Source organism: Humulus lupulus, chromosome 4 (genome assembly GCF_963169125.1).
Source record: "Humulus lupulus chromosome 4, drHumLupu1.1, whole genome shotgun sequence".
Taxonomy (NCBI): Eukaryota; Viridiplantae; Streptophyta; class Magnoliopsida; order Rosales; family Cannabaceae; genus Humulus; species Humulus lupulus.
The window spans coordinates 134804610-134825828 of record NC_084796.1 but is presented as its reverse complement, the minus strand read 5'-3'; the positions used below and the strand labels follow the sequence as shown (position 1 = coordinate 134825828).

Here is a 21219-nt window from a genome sequence, read left to right as displayed (position 1 = left end):
ACTTTGAATTTAGATCTTGATTAACATCTAGGGTTTGGAATATTTCATCATTCCTATTATTTATTGTTAATTTGCAAAATTTAAAGCTATATATTCCCAACATCTTCTTCATGGAAAAACCCTAGAACATGTTAGTATTTTGCTCTAACCTAATCATCCCCTAAAGAGAAAATATTATGTTTGGGTAAAAGAATTAACACACACACTTATTTTGTAGTGATTCGGCCCCTTTGATGGTTACGTCGACTTTTTGTTTGATTGATATACCCTTCCTCTTTCTATGGACTAGAAATCAGGTACTTATTGATGGTAACCACAGATTGGTGCTCCGTTATATTATATGCATAATATCTCAAGATGCTCTTACATGAAAAAAATATCTTTAATTAGAGGATATTATTATCACATTTGAGTTGAGTTGACTTGGCCATGTCGTAGATGTACATTTTACTTGAGCATGTGATGAAATGCGAGCATAATTTTGTAGTCGAGTTCTATCCAGGGTATAACAAATTTAAGTTAGGATAATAAAACACTCAAGCAACATGCATAATCATTAATATTCTAACACACGATCTCAGATCTTAAATCATGTTATTAAAAGTTGTTTAATATAAAACTATATATCATGTTTCTATAGATTTTTTACTGAATAAAAGAGAAAAACAACTTAAGAGCGGAAGCACTAACCTGAAAACTGTTATATTATTTATATAATATGATATATAAATTAAATAATGTGACAATGTGTGTCACATATTATAACATATAAAATGAGAGTTACATTTTTTTGGATAATAGGAATATTCAAATATGTAATATATTTTGAGTTACAAATTCAATTCACTACAAAAAACGGGACTTTTTGCCGGCGCAAATTTGCGCTGGCAAAAGTAAGGTTTTGCGCCGGCAAAACCCAGGAAGTTTTTGCCGACGCAATTTTGCGCCGGCAAAGGACGGCGACGTACCCCCGTCGCTAATTTCACTTTTGCCGACGTAAATGTAATGCGCCGGTAATGGTATCTTTTGGCGACAAAAAAATATGCCGGGAAAAATGAGCACTACTACAAAATTGTACTTAGATGACATGCATGAGATGACGTTTGTAGTAGAACTATCGTGTCATGTTAAAAATATACATGAAACAATAGTCGCTCACAAACTGTTGTGTCATGCAAATTAAAACTCACATGAAACGACAATTCTAATGAAACTGTTGTAACATGCCTATTTTTAACATGAGACAACATTTCTACTTAAACTGTTGTCTAATGCAATACAAATTTTTTAATCAAGTACTAATTTAATTTGTATTATTTTAATATAATTTAATATATTTTATGTAAATATATTAATAAAAAAGTATTAATTAATAATTTGCAACACATAATAACTACTATTTAAAGAATGAGTTTTGTTTTTAAATGAGTCACTCAAATAATTGTTAAAATTTTTAATACTTTTTTGTAATATTAATTGCTAATTAAATTACTTATTATATATTTAATAAAAGAAGATTTCTTTTATTAAAAATTCAGTAATGATGGTGCTGTTTGGTAACACTTACAAAAATAATTTTTTATTTAGGTAATTAAAAACTTGACAATTAAACATAAAACAGTGCTTGGTAACTTTATTTTTATTTATTATTTTTAAAAATTTTAATTAAAATTCATTAAATTTTGAAAATAGAATTTTTTTCACTTTGAATTTTTTTTAAACCGTTTCAACTTTTTGTTTCTTCTATTCTTCACATTAACACCTCACTTCATATTGTTGAACAAAAAATAAAAATAAAAGTCAATATGAGGTGTTGATTTGAATAATAGAAGAAAAAAAAAGTTGAAAACTATTTAAAAAAAAAATTTAAGTGAAAAAATTATATTTTCAAAATTTAATCATTTTTAAAAAATAACAAATAAAAATAAAGTTACCAAACACATTTTATGTTTAATTATTGAATTTTTAATAAATAAAATAAAAAACTATTTTTTTAAATGTTACCAAACAATATAAATTTTTTTACCAATTAAACACAACCATACTTATTAAAAATTAAAAGTATTAATTTTATTTTTTTCTTTTAAAACTAATAAAAACTATTTTTTTAAAAACAGATAATTTTTTCTCTTCTTTATTTTTTTAAATAATGACTTATTTCTAGGTTAATCGTGACCCCTCCATCTCCGTTCGACAACCGCACACGTAGCACCTTCTCCATGACGGCGCCCCCCACCTCCGTTCGACAACCTGAACAGCACCCCAAGACAATAGACCAGTTTCTGTTTGACTCCATGACAGAAACCCTGCTATTGTTCGACATCCACAACCGCTCGTGTGACTGGAGTCAACCTCTCTTCTCCGGCGACTGGTTTGCTCATTCTCAGGTGAGAACACCTCAGATGCACTACAGGTTCCCCAGGTATGGACCTCCGCCCTCTCTCATATTTCCCTTTTCTTTATTTTTTTTCCTCTCAAAGATCAAACTCCCAAAAATTCTTCTCAACTTTCTTTCTTCTGATTTCTAGGATTGAAGATTCAGAATGCCGAATTGGGTCTTTTGTAGAGTTTTGTTTTGTTAAATCTTACCTTGATTTGTTTATACAACTATAGAAACTGTCTTGTATTGTAGAAGAGATACTATTGGTTTGATTCTTGTTTTGCTTCTTGTTCATGTTGCGGTCCAAGTTTAAGTTGATTTATTTGGCTCTCAAGTCTTGCTATCGTTGGAAGTTAAATGCCTCTTCTTTAGTTACTTTGCAAGATTCATAGATCTTACCATTTCAATGTGGTATACTCGTTGGGTATTTCTTAATTTGTTAAGAATCTATTTGATTTTTGAATAGTTTTGGATTTCAATAATGCTCACAGTACTTTTTGGGTTCACTGAGCTATTAGTCATTACTTTGTGGATTATTAATTTGCATTGTTTGATTAATAATGCACCATGAGCAATGCAAAGAATTGGTTATGAGTTTTTGTGCTTTTCTTATCACAATGGATCTTCGTATTGAACTTTAAATTCTTGATTGTAACTAAGACTTTTATTTGCATTATTGAAGACATCATATGCTTCATATTCTGCAAGACTGTAACTAATATTGAAATTGAAATAATGCATTTTCATTATTTACCAGCATATGCATAATATTCCTCTAGTAATTATTTTTGAAATCATGACAAGGTGGATCATCAAGCAAGAATTAAAATGTTTTTTTCCCTAGTCATACATCATGTTCCTTACTTTTTCTGATCAGACTCCTATAGATGTCTAAATAAGTGACTAACTCAGTAGGTCTCAACTCAAGTATAATTTGGCTCATGTATATCTCATGCCTTTTTTAACACCTCTTGTAAATATCTGTAGTACCTTTGCGCAAACTCTTAAATCGTGATTTTTGAGTATTCACAAAGTTGAATATGAATGGCATGAGTTCTTCCCCAAGAATATTACTTGTCGCTTCTTCTTGTGACATGAGCATTCACTTAATTAACTTGTTTTCTATGCTAATACTCTCTTTCCAATGCAACTCAAAACAACTATGGAGCGGTCGTGTCACTTTGGGCACCAGTTATCATGGTCCTTTTACTACATCTTTCCTTAAGTTTGACATAATGGTTCATTAATGTTGTATAAATGAAACTTCTTGCTGGCATTGATGAGACACCTCATACTATCCCCCATCATATGCAGGTTTATTTTATGGATACACAAATTTGGTATTCAGTTTATTCAACTTTATATGGTGGTGTCATTGGGGCCTTTGATTGTCTAGGAGAGGTAATCGATTTGATTATTATTTTTCGTACATCAATTTAATTTAATGCAAGTTGTATGTTATGTTTCCTGTTCACTTCTTGGGATAGCATGGTAATGAATGAAATCAATACTTTCTTATCTACTCATTCTTATAGTCACAGTTGTCACTGATTAAAGCATGCCCACTTTCTTACAGATACGAACATTGGGGATGCTTAGATCAAGGTTCCAGTCCTTACCTGGTGCATTCAGCACATATCTGGTGCCTTCAGATAGGTCGCAGAAAAGAGGATTTTCTTTTGCCAAGCGTTTTGCTGAGGGTGCTTTTAAAAAAAATTGTACTGTTTCATGGCATTAGCAATGGTATAGATTCCTTCAATATATCTTTGTTTGCACTTCACCCTGCAGATTACAGCAAGCAGGAGAAGTGAAGTTGCAAAATTTGCACAATTGTGGAATGAAGTTATATGTAGCTTCCGAGAGGAAGATCTCATTAGTGACAGGAAAGGCCTAAAATTCAGTCATTTTTTAACTAACTTGTGTTCATCATTTTATTAAAGATATACTTGGTTCCTTTACTTCAGGGAAATGGATTTGTTGCTAGTTCCTTATTCATCAGATCCAGGGCTGAAGATTATTCAGTGGCCACCTTTTTTGCTTGCTAGCAAGGTAAGTATAAACATTTTGAGATCTTACATATGTTACCGTGGCCTTATTTGACCTTTTCTTTTTACCTCTGCAGATACCAATAGCATTGGACATGGCAGCTCAATTTAAATCTAGGGACTCTGATCTCTGGAAGCGTATATGTGCTGATGAATACATGAAATGTGCAGTGATTGAATGTTATGAATTTTTCAAGCATGTCTTGAGCATTCTTGTGGTTGGAGATAATGAAAAAAGGTTATATTGCCAGTAATTGGTTTCTCTACAAGTAGAATATATAATTCTGATTATTTCAGTTTCTAGAAATCGAAGAGTCAGAATAAAACTAATGTCTAGTTTTGTAGTCTATCATGTAAATGAGTTACAGTTCTTACGGTTTTTTAAACTTCTTTGTCACACTTAAAATTTTCTCTTACATATCAAGATTTCAAAAAAAAATTTAAAAACTGGAAAAGGTACTGGATAATTACATTGTTTTTTTTTTTTAAAAAAAATTTAATTTTTCCATTACTCTTATAGCTGGGAACACTTGATTTTGATCTTTGCATTTTTTGCTATACTGTTTCTAGTTTTTCATGTATGAGCTAAATTTCAACGATTTTTCTTTTTTTTTTTCCTTTTAACACCACTGATTGATTTCATTTACGCCAAGTCATTTATGCTCGAACCAAATAACATGTACCATAATGTAACCTGTAGAAATTACAAAAAAGTGTTTTATATATTATTGAGCGTGGATATCAATAATTATTATAGTCTCATCCTATATAAAATGTTGCTATACATTCTAATATGATTTTATGGTTTGCAGGATAATTAGCATCATTATTAAAGAAGTTGAAAGTAGCATCTCAAAAAATCTGCTTCTTGCAAACTTCAGAATGGGTCCTTTACCTACTCTTTGCAAGAAATTTGTGGAGCTTGTAGAGATCTTGGTAAATTATTAGAAGAGAGCATATATGTAATTATATACACAGTACATGCTTAGCTTGAAAATTCAATAAACTTTATTCTTACAACTTTTTTGTTGCAGAAAGACGCTGAACCATCCAATAAAGATACAGTGGTGTTGTTGTTGCAAGATATGTTGGAAGTTGTCACCCATGACATGATGGTGAATGAGCTCAGTTAGGTTTAACATTATGCCATTCTATCTGAAGCAATTGTTGTGAGTTTTAAAAGTTGAATTGTAGTTCATGAACTTTTTTCATGTTATACCTTCCAGGGAATTGCTTGAAGTTGGTCATAGTAGCAAGGATACTGGGAGACAACTTTTTGCAGGAACTGATACAAGACCTGCCATAGCATTCCCCCCAGTTGTCACAGCTCAGTGGGAAGAACAGGTATAAAAATTTAGACTCATATGCATTTTAACTGCAATCTGTTGTAACTATTTAACTAAAACATGCTTATTGCTTGCCATCATTCTAGATAAGACGCCTATACCTCTTGTTGACAGTGAAGGAATCTGCTACTGATGTACCAACTAACCTCGAAGCATGTAGAAGAATCTCATTTTTCACAAATTCACTGTTCATGGATATGCCACGTGCCCCCAAAGTCCGGAAAATGCTTTCTTTCAGGTTCGATAAAAGTTCTTAACTCATAAACATGGAACATATTAATTCCATATGCTTGAACCTTCTTGAAACTAGTCAGGGTACTTGTAATTAGAATAGCAAGGTCTTTTAAGGCCTCAGCATATGATCTACCAGTACCATTCAAAACCCAGAAAGTGGCCTGTAGCTTCTACTGGCATTATTTCATATATTTTTTTTTAACGTTGAATATTTAAAAGCATATATTATTTCACTTACTTTTTCCTGGGGGTTATATTCATGGAACAAATTGGATAGGAGTTTAGTGTATGTTTCTATCCTTGTATGTGCAGGATATATTTTATCTGTAATATATTATATTCTTGCAGCCAGCATAGCTTAGGCTCATAAAATGAAATATTGACTGCATGATTTGTATCTTAATTTCCTGCTACTGGCAGTGTCATGACTCCATACTACAGTGAGGAGACAGTTTACTCTAAAACTGACCTTGAGTTGGAAAATGAAGATGGTGTATCAATCTTATATTACTTGCATAAAATTTTCCTAGGTGTGTGATTCTGTCTTTTAACTTTATTTCACAGTAAATTTTCTATTTGATTTAATGACCACATTCTGAATTCGGTATTTAATCATTTTGCAACTTGCAGATGAGTGGAATAACTTCATGGAGCGAATTAATTGTAAAAAAGATAGCGAGATATGGGAAACTGAGGAAAACATTTTACAGCTTCGTCACTGGGTCTCCCTAAGAGGACAAACTCTCTGCAGAACAAGTATTGGATGCATTCCTTTCTCATGTTTCATAGTATTAATCAGCTTGTTGTACTGACTATTTTTTGTGTTTCAGTTCGAGGAATGATGTACTACAGACGAGCTTTGAAGCTTCAGGCTTTCCTTGACATGGCCAATGAAAGTGGTAAGAGTATTTTCACCCAAATCTTTAACCAAGAGACTTCTAAAGATCTTGTTGCAAATTCTAGTGCCTTCATATATTAAGGCCTTTTTGGGATTGTAGCTTTTACAGAAATCATCAACTATTCTGTCTTCTGAAAAGAAGATCTTAGTTGCTTCATAAAATTTATAGTGTATCTTTCTGTGTTGTAGTCAATTTTATTTCACTTGAAAAAACAGGATTGTTCTAAAAAATCATGCAAAAGTTATTAAAGCTTTTGATAACAAAATCATCGCATCTGATCATTTCTTATGATCATGAATAGGTAACAAAAGTTTTGATAAAAAATTGATTGTATTTTGTGATTTTTTATCTAACTTTTCCGTGTTTATTGTGAAGGAACCCAAGAGACTAAAGAGAGAGGATTTCAGCAGGTTGTCCGCCAACACAAGACCTAAAACATCCTCCACAACAGCTTCCCACTACTCAAGAAGAGGCAGGATCAAGTACGGCTAGTAAGCTGCCGATTATCTTCAAGGTTTCCACTGGACTTCCCATGTTTTTGAAGATACTTCTGGGTTCAGTTAAGTACGTAGAACCAGGATTCATGATTGACATTCTTATGGAGACCAATATTATAGGTGAACAATATACCTTATATATCTCAGATGAGGATATAGTACACTTTGGACTTATGGAAGAAATCAGCGCGCCTTTCATTTCATTCTATATCAGGTAAATTTTAAATTAATAAATATTATATATTTTAGTTTCTTTTTAAGCATAAATATTATATCATTAACTTTTTGTATGTAGTATAATATATTCCGAGTTGTGCGATAGAGATATATTTCACTTTTTTGGTTTCATTGAGCCATCGTGGTCATCGATAATTGGGACAAATATGGATAATCGGGCTGAAATTATCTCAGAGCGTATCAACAACACAGTGATGGGTCAAACTTGGTTAATGCCATACCATTTCTTGTAAGTAAAATTTTCATTTAATATTAATTTTACTTATACCTTATGATGTTTATTTTAATAGCTTTGTTTTAAATGCAGACGTCACTGGATGTTAGTGATCATTGATCCAGATGAAGATACATGTTACTATCTTGATCCACTTAGAAAATTTCCTCCAAATGATTTGAAGAACCTTATGAATCGGTAATACATTTGAAACTCATTTTAGAATATAATATGGTTATCTGATATGGAAATAAAAAATTAATATGCTCATGATATTGATGTATATATAGTGTCTCTTCACACATTAAGCGAAAGACAAGAAGGAATGAAAAAAAATACAAGTGGAAAATAGTCAATTTCCCTCGTCAAACATCTTCAGTAGAGTGCGGCTTTTATATCATAAGGATGATGAAGGACTATTGCTTGAATGAGACACTCATGTGATGACTAACTTGTAATGTAAGTCTATTTATTATTATTGAACTACAATTCTATTGAATTTAATTTCTGACTTAGTTTTTTATTTTGTGTTTTGTAGTATGGTGGGAAGAATACATATACACTTGGTGAAATTAATGAAACTCGAAATGAATGGGCAGCCAGGCTTCTTGAGCGGATGAGTCATAGCTAGAGTAACTTTTGAAATCATAATTAAAAAATATACTAATTGTAGTTTTTAGTTATCCCTTACATAGTTATTCCAAGTGTATATTTTGTTCTTGTAATTTTTAAATTTGGAACATACTGAGGTCTATTGATTATTTTGTTTGCCTATTGATTATGTCTGAACTATGTTGTAATTACACAGGAAATTATGAATGAATATAGTAGTTGAAAATAAAGAAATGAAAAAATTCCCATATTCTACATGGGATGTCGGTCTCCACAAAATTGTTGTCTTATGTATTACAGGGGACGATGCTTGCACATAAATTGTCATCTCATGTGTTGACCCAGGATTTGGTCAACTGACACAGAGTCAGAATATGCTTGATATGAATGAATGTGTAGAGAAGAACGTAATGACAAAAAGTAATAACAACACGATATTTTTATAATGGTTCGGCCTCAGGATCTGGTAATAACCTACGTCCACTTAGACTGTTATTGATATAAGAACCAAAGGAGTGATCAAAGAACAAGGATTCAATGAGTTTCACTAACCTCTCAAGAACAATACAATATCACTAGGAGAATTACTATAGTCTCAAATGATTCAAAAGCCAAAAGTCCATTCCTTGAGCTATCTTTTGCTATTTATAGGCTCAGGGGGGATTACAAAAGATTGTTACAGATATTCTTTCCTGAATAATCGGATACCCAGGAGATTGTGTGAGTTAAATTCGGGATTTACAAAGATCTTCACAGTAATGTTGCTTTGTATGCGGAACCATCGACCAGACTGGTCGCAGGTAAGACTGGGCTGCTTACTGCTTCTAATGCGTCTTCTGGTCGATACTCTAGCAGAGCTTTTCCAGGTGTCAGCCACGTGTCCAGGGATCACTTGCCACGTCATCAATGCTAATTGTTTGGATAACATTTGCCCCCCCAAGTTTATTTATCACGAGCAATAAATAAACTTTTGAACAAACGACTCATCGGTAACCCCGCCTTACGTGTCAGAACCCTTCGTGTGTTCTTGGAAAAAGTAACCTACTTCTGTCTAATCACGTCTTTTCGGTTCCCCAGAAATAATTTGACGGCCATTCCGCTTCCCCATACTTCGAAAAAGGGAAACCGATGATTACACCTTTTTAATGCCACAGAAAAACTTATATAATACCTTCGATGATTACACCTTTTTACGCACGCCATTGTCTTCACAAGAAACCCTAAAAACTAGAGTTTTAAACTTCTCCAGAGACCATTCTTCTACCTTTTCAAGACTCAGTCTGAGAGTTCCCTGATCTCCGAAGACCCTTTTTCCATCTCCACGACCATTTTCTTGGTAAGTTTCCGAATTCTCATGCTTCAAATTTTCGTGGTGCATGCTTCTGTATGTTGACAGTTTGAGTTTATATATTTCTGGTTTGAGACGCTTGTGAATAGAATGTTTTGTAGGCAAAAAAGGGTTACAAGTTAGTTTAATAGTCAAGATCATACTTTTAGGACGTAAAATCGAAGTAAAAGTTCGATCTTTAGGCTAGTTGGAAAATAGGTTTTTCCCGCCCTAAGGGGAGTTGAAAAAGCTTTCTTGAAAAAACTTTTTACTTTCACCCTTTGATCCGTCTTCCAAACTGTTCTTGCGGAAAATTTAGCTTTTCGTTAGAATGCTGTTGTACAAAAGCTTGGCTTTTATACACGACCAACGTTATTCTAAAAAGCCTTTAAAAATTCTTTATCCTCACCTCCCCATTCTTCTGTTTGCAGACATTGATGCCAGATTTGTGGGGAGGTGAACGGCCCATCGACGACGACCTTCTCGCTCAGCTGCTCGAGGGCGAAGAACAACCGGCCGACCGAGTTCACGAGATTCCCTTATCACGATCCTCTACTAGACCTCATCCTTCTCCTCCTCAAATGGCCCGTTCCAAATCCGTAGGCAAGAAAAGGCCTGAGTCTGAAAACAGTCCAAACCTTCCTGCCCAGCCTGATTCGCAGGCTAGGGTTCCCTCGACCAGTGGTCGAGAAAATCCTGCTCCTGACCCTAATATCCAAACCAGGGCCCGCCCTCGCCATCAAAATCTGCCTGATGTCGAGTGGCATACTTCTCCGACCAGCTTAGTGACCCTTCGGATGGTTGCTAATTACTTTAGGAAATACCCTCTACAGGGGTTTCCATTACAATTCCCGCCGCGGACCAAAGGGCTAACCTCCCTGGGGGCATATATAGTGCCTGGTCTCGGTATCACTTAGAGGCGGGGGCTTACCTCCCTCTACATCCTTTTTATGAGGGGTGGCCAATTATTTCGGTGTCGCCCCCTTCCAAATTACTCCAAATGGGTATAGAATGCTGGCCGCACTCTATATCCTGTACAAACTTAAAAAATGGCCAGAACCTACTCCCCACGAGGTCAATTATCTTTTCGACCTAAAATCCAACTCGCAACAATATGGAACGGGTTTCTTCCACTTCTATCACCAGGAGACAAACCGGACATTCCTGAGTGACACCACGCATATATCAAACGTGGGGCAGTACAGTAAGGAGTACTTCCTTACACCGGACATAACCAGCAACAACCTGGCCTTCGCTCGAGGATGTAAGTGCCGTTTTTGACTGGTCGATACTTTTAATCAAGGAGTTTCCTTTCATTTTTCTCAAACTGCACTTTGTCTTTCAGGCCCATGGTTAAGTCCGACCCCAACACCAGACATGGTGTTGAGGTCCAATAGACTGGCCAGGATGACAGACGCAGAAAAAAGCGTCAAGTCCCTGGTTACCGATGAAAACTTGAGGCTGTCTGGCCTCCTGCCTCCTCGCCATGAAACAAGAGGTTACGTGGTAGACGATGCCACTGTCGAGGGGGTTCCCGAGCAGCAACCTCCCGCATCCCCTCCTTGAAGGAGGCCAACGGGGGTTACAATCAGGGAGCCCACGGGCAATCCTTCCGCAGAAAGGCCTTCTGCTCCCCAAGGCAAGGGGAAACAAAAGGCCAAAGAGCAATTTGTGGACCTGGGGGAATCCTCTAATGAAAATGGTAAAGTTATTTTGCTTTTAAGTAGCTTGCCAATTCCCTGTCATTTGTTTGACGGGGAGGGCAACTTTACATATACTCCAAATTTAGGGCCAGAGTTCTTCATGCCAGATAATGAGTGTGTGACTAATAGAGTCAATAGTATACCGACCAATAGTTGTAGCTCGGGTACTAACTTTGTGACCTTCTTTTTCGTTTTGATAGAGAGTCTTCATCTGCTTTTATCTTTACCCATTGCATGTTTTTACTTGTGTGCAAATATGGCCACTCCCAATGTCTTCGACCTATACCAGACTGAGGAGGAAGAGGAAGTTCCTCAGCTTCGGAGGAAGTCGTCACAGAGACAAACTGGCGAGACGAGCCAGGGTCCTGCGAAAAAGAGTCGAACAGAAGACCCTCCTAGAGACGTGCCTACTGGGCAAACTTCTGTTCATCCTCCGGCCCTTGCTGAGAAGGAGACTCCCCCTGCTCCAATGAACCCTCCTCCGGCTGCGCCCAGAAGGGAACAAGACAAACGAGAGGAAACTCTTGGGGCCAAACTCTCGAGCCGTGCCATACGAGCAGCCAAAGACCGCATTGCGTACATCGGGAAAAATGACCGCGTCAAGGATGCAATGGTTGAGGCAGAAAATATGACGGTCGACCTGATCCTGAACAGGACCTTGAACGAAATAGCCAGCGTAAGTACTTCTTTAATCTTTTTAGCTTCAGTCTTTTAGTCTTTGCCATAGGTTCTAACTTTTATCCTCTGTTCTCAGGCATTGCTGTCTGCTACCACTGCTCGTACCCGCACCCAAGCCACCATCGAGCAGGCTAGGGCAAAGGCCATTGAGAGGTATCAAGTGAAAGCAGCCGAGGAGCTTTCGGCTGTAGAGGCCAGGAATACTAAGGAGTTGGAGGCGATAGTTCAACAGAGGGATGCTGCGGTGACCAAGTTGTCAGAGGCTGAAGCTACAAAGGCAGATGCAATAAAGTCGAGGCAGGAGTATCAGGATGCCAGCCGAACCCATCTTCGCGAAGTCAGGAGATTGGAAGAGGTGCTTAAGCCCAAGGACGAGGCCATCGCCACTCTTGAGGGCAAAGTAAAGCAGCTAGAGCTTGACAACTCCAAAAATCTGGAAAGGTACAAGAGGACGACGCTCTGATTTTTCTACAACTTCTGGAAACATAATCAGGGAGCCGACTTCAGCTATCTTTCGGAGGATGTCAGGGCTGCCGAGCTGGCTCACTGCACTGCCCAACTAGCTGAAGAGGAGGCAAGAGCAAGGATCCCTGCTTCCCCAAGCATCACTGGCGCAGAGGAAGAAGGGGCTGCTGTCACCCAGAATGCTGCTAAGGACCCTCCTACTCCCAATGCTTCTTAAGCTTTTTCATTTATTTTTTCTTTTGATTACATGACCCACGGGTCGTGATGTAAAGACAATATTTTCGTTTTAAACTTTGTTGCACGGGCAGTAAATCTTTTCTCTTTTACTTGAACAATTACATCCAAGCAATGATGCTTGCGGTGTAAAAGATTGCATGATGCTATAACATTTGTCCGTATGACCGAACTTAGCATAGTACTTTGGCATGATTTAACAAAATATAAATTTTGAAAAATACTTCTAAGTACCTCAGCATGCTTTCACTCATTTTTTTCATGTGTTTACATACCTCACGGTATGCTTTGCTATCGATGTGCCTTATACGCCCCCCAAGTGATCGAGGAGCTTTAGGTCCTTGGTCACTTGCCTTGACCATGACCTGTTCGAACATTTCTGCTCGGGTGAAAAATAATACTTGTAATACAGCAAAACAACACACGTAATGAACAAATATTTGTAAATATAAATTCACAAAGGTTGGCAAGAATGACTGGCTGCGCATAGTCCCTTATAATCTCGTATTAAAAATGGACTAAACATGTCTTTACGAGTGATTCTGAAATAGAATCTTACAAATACGAGAGATTAGCCAAATAGCGTGGCTAACCCTCTTTGCTAAACTTGTAAAAAGAAAGAATTAATACAAGCCAGTCCTTTAAAAAGGACTGTTCACTGATAATACTTGCGCAGGTGTTCTCCATTCCAATAACGCGGAACGAGATCTCCGTTTAAGCGTGCAAGTTTGTAGGTGCCCGGATGAAGGACTTCTTCAATTTGGTAAGGTCCTTCCCAATTAGGTCCGAGCACTCCAGCAGTAGGGTCGCGGGTATTTAAGAAAACTCGTCGTAGCACCAAGTCTCCGACGTTGAATTTTCTTTCTTTAACTTTGGAGTTAAAGTACCGGGCGACTTTTTGTTGGTATGCAGCAACTCGGAGTTGGGCCTTCTCCCGTATTTCATCAATCGAGTCTAGGGATTCCATCATCAGTTGGCTGTTCTGGTCCTGGTCGTATGTTAGACGTCGATGTGAGGGGGGATCTGATTCGATAGGCAACATCGCCTCATATCCGTAGGCCAAGGAAAATGGGGTATGTCCTGTCGCTGTTCGGTGAGACGTTCTATACGACCAGAGGACTTCAGGCAATTGCTCTGGCCATGCTCCCTTAGCTTCTTCAAGGTGTCTTTAAGGGTTTTATTCACGGCTTCGACCTGCCCATTCGCCTGGGGGTGTGCAACTGAAGAAAAGCTTTTAATGACTCCATGTCTTTTGCAGAAATCGGTGAATAAATCGCTGTCAAACTGGGTTCCGTTGTCTAAAACTATCTTCCTAGGCAAACCATATCGACAGACAATGTTCTTGATAACGAAGTCAAGGACTTTCTTGGTCGTGATGGTAGCGAGCGGCTCAGCTTCGGCCCATTTGGTGAAGTAATCGACTGCTACGACTGCGTACTTTACTCCGCCTTTCCCTGTAGGTAGGGATCCAATCAAATCTATCCCCCATACTGCAAAAGGCCACGGACTTTGCATCTGTTTTAATTCGTTTGGAGCTGCTCGTGGAATCTTGGAGAATCTTTGAAATTTATCGCATCTTCGTACAAACTCCATCGAATCCTCATTCATAGTTGGCCAGAAGTAGCCTTGCCTTAGAATCTTCTTTGCCAAACTCTGCCCCCCAGTGTGATCCCCGCAGAAGCCTTCATGCACCTCTTTCATGAGTTCCTTAGCTTTTTCTGGTGTAACGCACCTGAGTAGTGGTATTGAATATCCTCTTCGGTACATAACACCATCGACTAGTATGTACCTAGCGGCTCACCTTTGTAGAGTTCTGGCTTTGTTTCTATCTGTTGGCAGCGTACCATTTGTCAGATACTCCAAATAAGGTGCCATCCATGTATCTTCCATTCGAATCTCCATATTGGATTCGGCCGCTTGTATGCTTGGCTTACTCAGTCTTTCTACTGGCTGAATGTTCAAAGTGTCAGCATGCTTCGCGCTTGCGAGTTTGGCTAAGGCATCTGCATTTGAATTCTGGTCTCGCGAAATTTGCTGGAGGGTGTATTTAGTGAACTGGGCTAGCAGGTCTTTTGTTTTATTTAAGTAGGCCACCATTTTCAAGCCTCGCGCTTGATATTCTCCTAGGTCCTGATTCACTACCAGCTGTGAATCACTGTAGATATCAAGCATCTTTATGCTCATATCCTTTGCCATTCTCAATCCAACGAGGAGTGCTTCGTATTCCGCTTCATTATTTGACGCGGTGAAGTCGAACCTGATGGCGCAGTGAAATCGATGCTCCTCCGGCGTTATCAATATCACTCCCGCTCCAGCGTGGGATTCGTTGGATGAACCATCCGTGAATAACTTCCACGAAGGAGCTTTGTCTCGAGGCTCAGGCGCTTTAGGCTGTTCGCAATGTTTGCTGTCTGGGAGTTCGGTGAACTCTGCAATAAGGTCGGCCAAGACTTGTCCCTTGACTGCTGCTCGCGGTGAATAAGTTATGTCGAACTGCCCTAGTTCGACAGCCCATTTTAATAATCGCCCAGCCGCCTCTGGTTTTTGGAGGACTTGCCGAAGGGGCTGGTCAGTTTGAACTGTAATAGGATGGGCTTGAAATTAGGGGCGTAGCTTCCTAGAGGCCAGGACCAAGCAATATGCTAACCTCTCAATTGGTGGATATCTTAATTCTGCCCCGATCAGTCTCTTGCTGACATAGTAGACTGCTTTTTGTACGCCTTCTTCCTCTCGCACTAGTACCGCGCTGGCAGCAACTTCAGTAATCGCCAGATAAATAAACAAAGTTTCTCCTTCGATTGGCTTTGATAAGATGGGAGGTTGTGCCATATGTGCTTTCAAGGCCTGGAATGCTTGCTCGCAGTCTCCTATCCATTCAAACTTCTTATTTCCTCTAAGTAGGTTGAAAAAAGGGAAGCACTTATCTGTTGATTTTTAAATAAACCTGCTTAGGGCTGCGACTCTCCCAGTTAAAATTTGTACATCTTTGATCCTTTCTGGCGATTTCATGTCGATCAGGGCTTTTATTTTGTCGGGGTTGGCCTCGATTCCTCTTGAATTTACAATAAACCCCAAAAACTTCCCTGATCCAACTCCAAAGGAACATTTGAGGGGATTTAACTTCATCTGGTACTTGTTTAACACATCAAAGCACGCTTGTAAATCCCTCACATGTCCTTCTGCCTTCTTAGACTTTACCAGCATGTCGTCCACGTATACCTCCATGTTTACACCGATTTGCTCCTTAAACATGTGGTTGACTAACCGTTGGTAAGTCGCACCTGCGTTTTTCAGTCCGAAGGGCATTACTTTGTAACAGTATAAGCCTGTATCGGTCTGAAAGCTGGTGTGATCCTCGTCAGGGGGATGCATGCTAATCTAGTTGTAGCCTGAATATGCATCCATGAATGAGAGGATCTCGTGTCCTGCAGTTGCATTGACCAGCTGGTCGATCCTTGGGAGTGGGAAGCAGTCTTTAGGGCAGGCTTTATTGAGGTCTATGAAATCCACACAGGTCCGCCATTTGCCGTTAGGCTTGGGAACCAGCACTGGATTGGAGACCCACGATGGATAAAATGCCACCCTGACGAACCCATTCTCCTTTATTCTTTCGACTTCTTCTTTTAAGGCTCTCGATCTATCTTTATCGAGCAGCCTTCTCTTTTGTTGCACGGGTGGAAAGGTCTTGTCTATATTCAGGACATGGCTGATTACTGCAGGATCTATCCCAGCCATGTCTTTATGCGACCAGGTGAAAACCTCCTGGTTCTTTCGCAAAATTTCCACCAGTGCGTGCTTCGTGGTAGGCTCTAAGTTTTTCCCAACCTTTACGACTCTTGTCGGGTCTTCTTTGTCGAGCTGGACCTCCTCCAGGTCCTCGACGGGTCCAACGTTTTCTTCAAAATCCCCAAAGCGAGGATCCAAGTCTTTATCCTCACTTTGGGCAACACCCTATTTGGTGACTTCATCACCGGATTGGGCTTGTGTATCTAGTGCCATATGCAACCTATCTGAGGTAGTGCTCTTCGACGTTCCATTCTTTGCCTTTGTGATTGAGGCGTTGTAGCACTCCCTGGCTTCCTTCTGGTTCCCCAACATGCATCCTACCCCCGCGTCTGTTGGGAACTTCATGGCCAAGTGCCACATAGAGATGACAACCCGTAGATCAACCAATATAGGCCTTCCAATAACGGCATTGTACGCCACAGGACAGTCGACCACTACAAAAGTGGCGAGTAATGTCCTTGTTGCGGGCACTGTACCTGTCGTTACTGGCAGTTTGATCAATCCGGCAGGGGCGAGTCCTTCTCCAGAGAAGCCGTATATCATTTGGTTGCAGGGCTCCAAGTCCTTAACGGACAATTTCATGCATTCCAGTGTTGATTTATACAGGATATTCACTGAACTTCCTGTATCAACCAGTACTCTCTTCACCATCATGTTGGCCATCTGGATATCCACGACCAGCGGATCGGAATGTGGGAACCTGACGTGTTGGGCGTCGCCATCAGAGAAGGTTATCTCACCTTCCTTTGACCGAGCCTTTTTTGGTGCACGGTCCTCCACAGTCATCATCTCGATGTCCTGGTCGTGGCGCAGAGTCCGAGCATATCGTTCCCTGGCCTTTCCGCTATTTCCCGCGAGGTGCGGGCCTCCACAGATGGTTAAGAGTGTGCCAGTCACAGGGGCAAGCTGTAAGGGTGGCGAGCGCTGGCACATGGGCACCTGCTCGTTGCTACCCAGAGCTTCTCATTGGGAATTTCCCGAGGCCCGTACGTATCTTCTCAAGTGTCCTTGTCTAATAAGGAACTCGATTTCATCTTTTAACTGGTTTCATTCATTGGTGTCATGTTCGTAGTCGTTATGATAACGACAGAACTTGGTAGTGTCTCTTTTCGAAATGTCCTTTCGAATGGGTCCAGGTTTCTTGTAAGGCACACTAGAGCTTGTGGCCTGGTAAACCTCTCCCCGAGACTCAACGAGGGCAGTGTAGTTAGTGAACCTAGGTTCATAACGATTACCCTTGGCTCGTTTATTGTCAGAGGTGGAAGGCTCGTTATACGGCCGTTTTCCACCATTCTTGCCATTGTCGTTGCCTTTGCCGTTGCCATTAGGTTTGGAACCATTGGCGGCTTTGGCAGGTTCGGAAGCCTTCTTATCCTTGCTTGAGGGCTTTTCGTCGTCAGTGATGGCTTCTTCGAGCTTGATGTAGCGATCAGCCCGGTCCAAAAATTCTTGGGTAGTTCTCACTCCGTCCTTTCGGAGACTTTTCCAGAGGGGAGAACGACGTTTAACCCCTGCAGTAATGGCCATCATTTTGCCTTCGTCTCCCACCGTTTTTGCTCCAGCCGCCGCTCGCATAAAGCGCTGGATGTAGTCCTTTACTGACTCCCCATCCTGCTGGCGAATTTCAACCAGCTGGTTTGCTTCGGTTGGATGCACACGACCTACATAGAACTGTCCGTAAAACTCCCTTACGAACATTTCCCAGGAAACTATGCTTGCGGGAGGGAACTTAAAAAACCATTCCTGCGCGGCTTTAGAAAGTGTTGCAGGGAAGATCCTGCACCGAGCATCTTCGGACACTTTCTGAATGTCCATTTGAATTTCAAACTTGTTGACATGAGACACTAGGTCTCCATACCCGTCAAAGTTTGGGAGTGTAGGCATTTTGAACTTGCTTGGAGTTTCGGCATTAGCTATCCTCTGTATGAAAGGAGTGCCTTTCCTCCTATCGTGGTCGATGTAAGATGTCCTTCCCCCGACCAGCTGTTGCACTGCCTGGTTGAAGGCGTCTATCTGGGCCTGTACAGCGGCAGGAATCGCTGTGGCCTCTGTTGCTGGGGGGACGTTCTCGCCATGCCGCTCGCGGCGATCGTTAAGTACGTCATGCAAATCCTCGTCTCTTCTCCGCTGCTCGCTACCCCCGAGCCGATTGAAGACATTATTTTTTTTGGGCTGCTCCCCAGCATCCTATCTATTGGGTTGGTCATCTTGAGGTACCTGGCTCCTGCCTTTACCTCTTTCTTCATTCCTTCGGCCAGCGTTCCCCTTGCCTGAGTTAGCCTCATTATATCCATGGCCATCTCTGAACCTCGACTGGCTATGGTGGGATCGACTGTTCCCTCGATTTCCATTCCTGGCTGAAACGTCCCAAGCGTTAGAGGGCGGCCTACGCAGGTCGTGGTGTCCCCGTGCATCATCATGTCGTGGGGGACCCCGGACCGCAGAGCCTAACTCTCAGTCCCTCCTGTTACCAGGGGGATACTGACCTCTATTCGGTAGGTTTGGCTCATCACCCCTACGGCATCTAGGACTACGAGGCTGATGCTCGACCCTATTCTGCCTTTGTTTCGGGGGATTGCCGCGACCAGCCTGGGATGGTGGCTGCGCCTCAGGGTCCAGCGGGACGTCATCATGGGGCGCTTGAGGCTGCTCGGGCCTTTGTGGACTTGAAGGCTTGATCGGTGGGCTTGGATTAGGACCCCTCTGGGGTGGCCCATTGCCAGGTTGGTCAGGTTGCGAAATAGGTGCGGCCTGATTCCTTGCCAGCTGCAAGGCCGCCTCGAGGGCTGCCATGGCTACGCTCTGGCGGCGGTCCATCTCCGCCTGCCTTTCGCTTAGTTCCGCGCGCTGCCATTCAATCTCCTGCTGCTGCCGTGCCACAACTCCGGCAGCAGACTCTTGACTGGCTTTCGGACTGGCCAGCTCCTCCTGCAACGCCCCCAGGGTACTCTTCAGCGTTGCATCATCCATTTCTTCCTCCTCAAAGTCCAGATGTGGCTCATCCTCCGCCACGCTTGCAGGGGGAGGAGGAGGAGGATTTGATGGCGCAGCAGCGGTCGCCTGTCCAGCTTTCCTTCCAGTTTTCGCCATTAGTTTTCTCAGCAATGATAAATCAAGCTCTCAATGAAAGCACCAGAATGTTGACCCATGATTTGGTCAACTGACACGGAGTCAGAATATGCTTGATATGAATGAATGTGTAGAGAATAACATAATGACAAAAAGTAATAATAACACGATATTTTTATAGTGGTTCGGCCCCAAGATCTAGTAACGACCTACGTCCACTTAGACTGATATTGATCTAAGAATCAGAAGGGTGATCAAAGAACTAGGGTTCAATGAGTTTCACTAACCTCTGAAGAACAATACAATATTACTAGGAGAATTACTATAGTCTCAAATGATTCAAAAGCCAAAAGTCCCTTCCTTGAGCTATCTTTTGCTATTTATAGGCTCAAGGGGGATTACAAAATATTGTTACAGATATTCTTTCCTGAATAATCGGATACCCAGGAGATTGTGTGAGTTAAATTCAGGATTTACAAAGATCTTCACAATAATGTTGCTTTGTATGCGGAACCATCGACCAGACTGGTCGCAGGTAAGACTGGGCTGCTTACTGCTTCTAATGCGTCTTCTGGTCGATACTCTAGCAGAGTTTTTCCAGGTGTCAGCCACGTGTCCAGGGATCACTTGCCACGTCATCAATGCTAATTTTTTGGATAACATCATGTACTGCAGAAAGATGACGCTTGAGTAGGAACTGTCGTCTCATTTACTGCAATGGATGATGCTTGCACAGAAACTGTTATCTCATGTACCACAAGAGACAACGTTTGTATAGGAACCATCGTCTCATGTATGGTAGGAGATGATGCTTTTATTTAAACCGTCGTTTCATGCATTACAAGGCATGACATTGCATGGGACGACTGTACTAGAATCGACGTATGAGAGTCCATACGACGGTTTAAAACCATCGTCCCATGTCAATTTTGTAGTAGTGAAGGATGCGCCGGCAAAAATTTTTGTCACGTTGTGGAAAACACTCTTAGCGGCGCAAAAATGCGCTGGTAAAAGTTGACTCTTTTAGTGGTGCATTTTTGCGCCGGTAAAGGTGTATATATATAGTGAGGATTGAAACTTTTGCCGACGTAATTTTGTGCCGGTAAAAGTATTTTTTAAATAATATTTTTGATTAAATTACTAATTTTATTTTAATATATTAATAATTATTTAATTTTTTAGTAATATTATTTAATTAGAAATAAAATTAAAATTAAAATTTTATAAATAAAAAAAAAATTACAACTATTAATATTTATTGTCTCCACCAAACATGAAAATATAAAAGTAGTTTAGTAAAATAAATGTCTCATAAATTAAACTTTAAATAAATATAAAAAAACTTCTACAAACGAGTACTGCCCGCCTCATCATCCCCGCCCCCGTCAGCTTCATCGTCCTTGTCCAGATCCTGGTCTGGTAAGTCAACTGTAAAAGCAGGAGCCAATTCACCAACCTACTTCAACAAAGCACTGAGCAGGAGATCTTGACGC

General features: G+C 40.3%; 2 protein-coding genes and 1 long non-coding RNA gene across 3 annotated transcripts; all 3 read left to right on the top strand.

The window, feature by feature from the left end:
• Positions 1 to 3951: 3951 nt before the first annotated feature.
• On the top strand, positions 3952 to 5558 carry LOC133830037 (callose synthase 5-like). Its single transcript, XM_062259933.1, has 6 exons — positions 3952 to 4080; positions 4169 to 4267; positions 4349 to 4429; positions 4503 to 4663; positions 5238 to 5361; positions 5460 to 5558. Exons 3-6 carry the CDS (start codon positions 4349 to 4351, stop codon positions 5556 to 5558), a joined length of 465 nt encoding a protein of 154 aa, XP_062115917.1. The 5' UTR covers positions 3952 to 4080; positions 4169 to 4267.
• A 64-nt stretch (positions 5559 to 5622) lies between these two features.
• On the top strand, positions 5623 to 6543 carry LOC133830031 (callose synthase 5-like). The gene is made up of 3 exons (XM_062259923.1): positions 5623 to 5769; positions 5858 to 6009; positions 6426 to 6543. The coding sequence occupies exons 1-3, from the start codon at positions 5623 to 5625 to the stop codon at positions 6541 to 6543; spliced, it is 417 nt and encodes a 138-aa protein (XP_062115907.1).
• Positions 6544 to 6635: 92 nt separating this feature from the next.
• LOC133829183 (uncharacterized) lies at positions 6636 to 8721 on the top strand. The gene is made up of 3 exons (XR_009891603.1): positions 6636 to 6761; positions 6836 to 6904; positions 8391 to 8721. It is a non-coding gene; the product is annotated as an uncharacterized LOC133829183 (long non-coding RNA).
• The last annotated feature ends 12498 nt before the right edge of the window (positions 8722 to 21219 follow it).

What these genes read in the sequence shown, in the direction of transcription:
- LOC133830031 (XM_062259923.1), top strand. Translation starts at nt 5,623, where the DNA reads ATGAACTTTTTTCATGTTATACCTTCCAGGGAATTGCTTGAAGTTGGT. An exon ending in CAGCTCAGTGGGAAGAACAG is followed by an intron (nt 5,770 to 5,857) that starts GTATAAAAATTT and finishes CCATCATTCTAG; the next exon opens with ATAAGACGCCTATACCTCTT. An exon ending in CGGAAAATGCTTTCTTTCAG is followed by an intron (nt 6,010 to 6,425) that starts GTTCGATAAAAG and finishes TGCTACTGGCAG; the next exon opens with TGTCATGACTCCATACTACA.
- LOC133830037 (XM_062259933.1), top strand. Translation starts at nt 4,349, where the DNA reads ATGGATTTGTTGCTAGTTCCTTATTCATCAGATCCAGGGCTGAAGATT. An exon ending in CTTTTTTGCTTGCTAGCAAG is followed by an intron (nt 4,430 to 4,502) that starts GTAAGTATAAAC and finishes TTACCTCTGCAG; the next exon opens with ATACCAATAGCATTGGACAT. An exon ending in GTTGGAGATAATGAAAAAAG is followed by an intron (nt 4,664 to 5,237) that starts GTTATATTGCCA and finishes TATGGTTTGCAG; the next exon opens with GATAATTAGCATCATTATTA.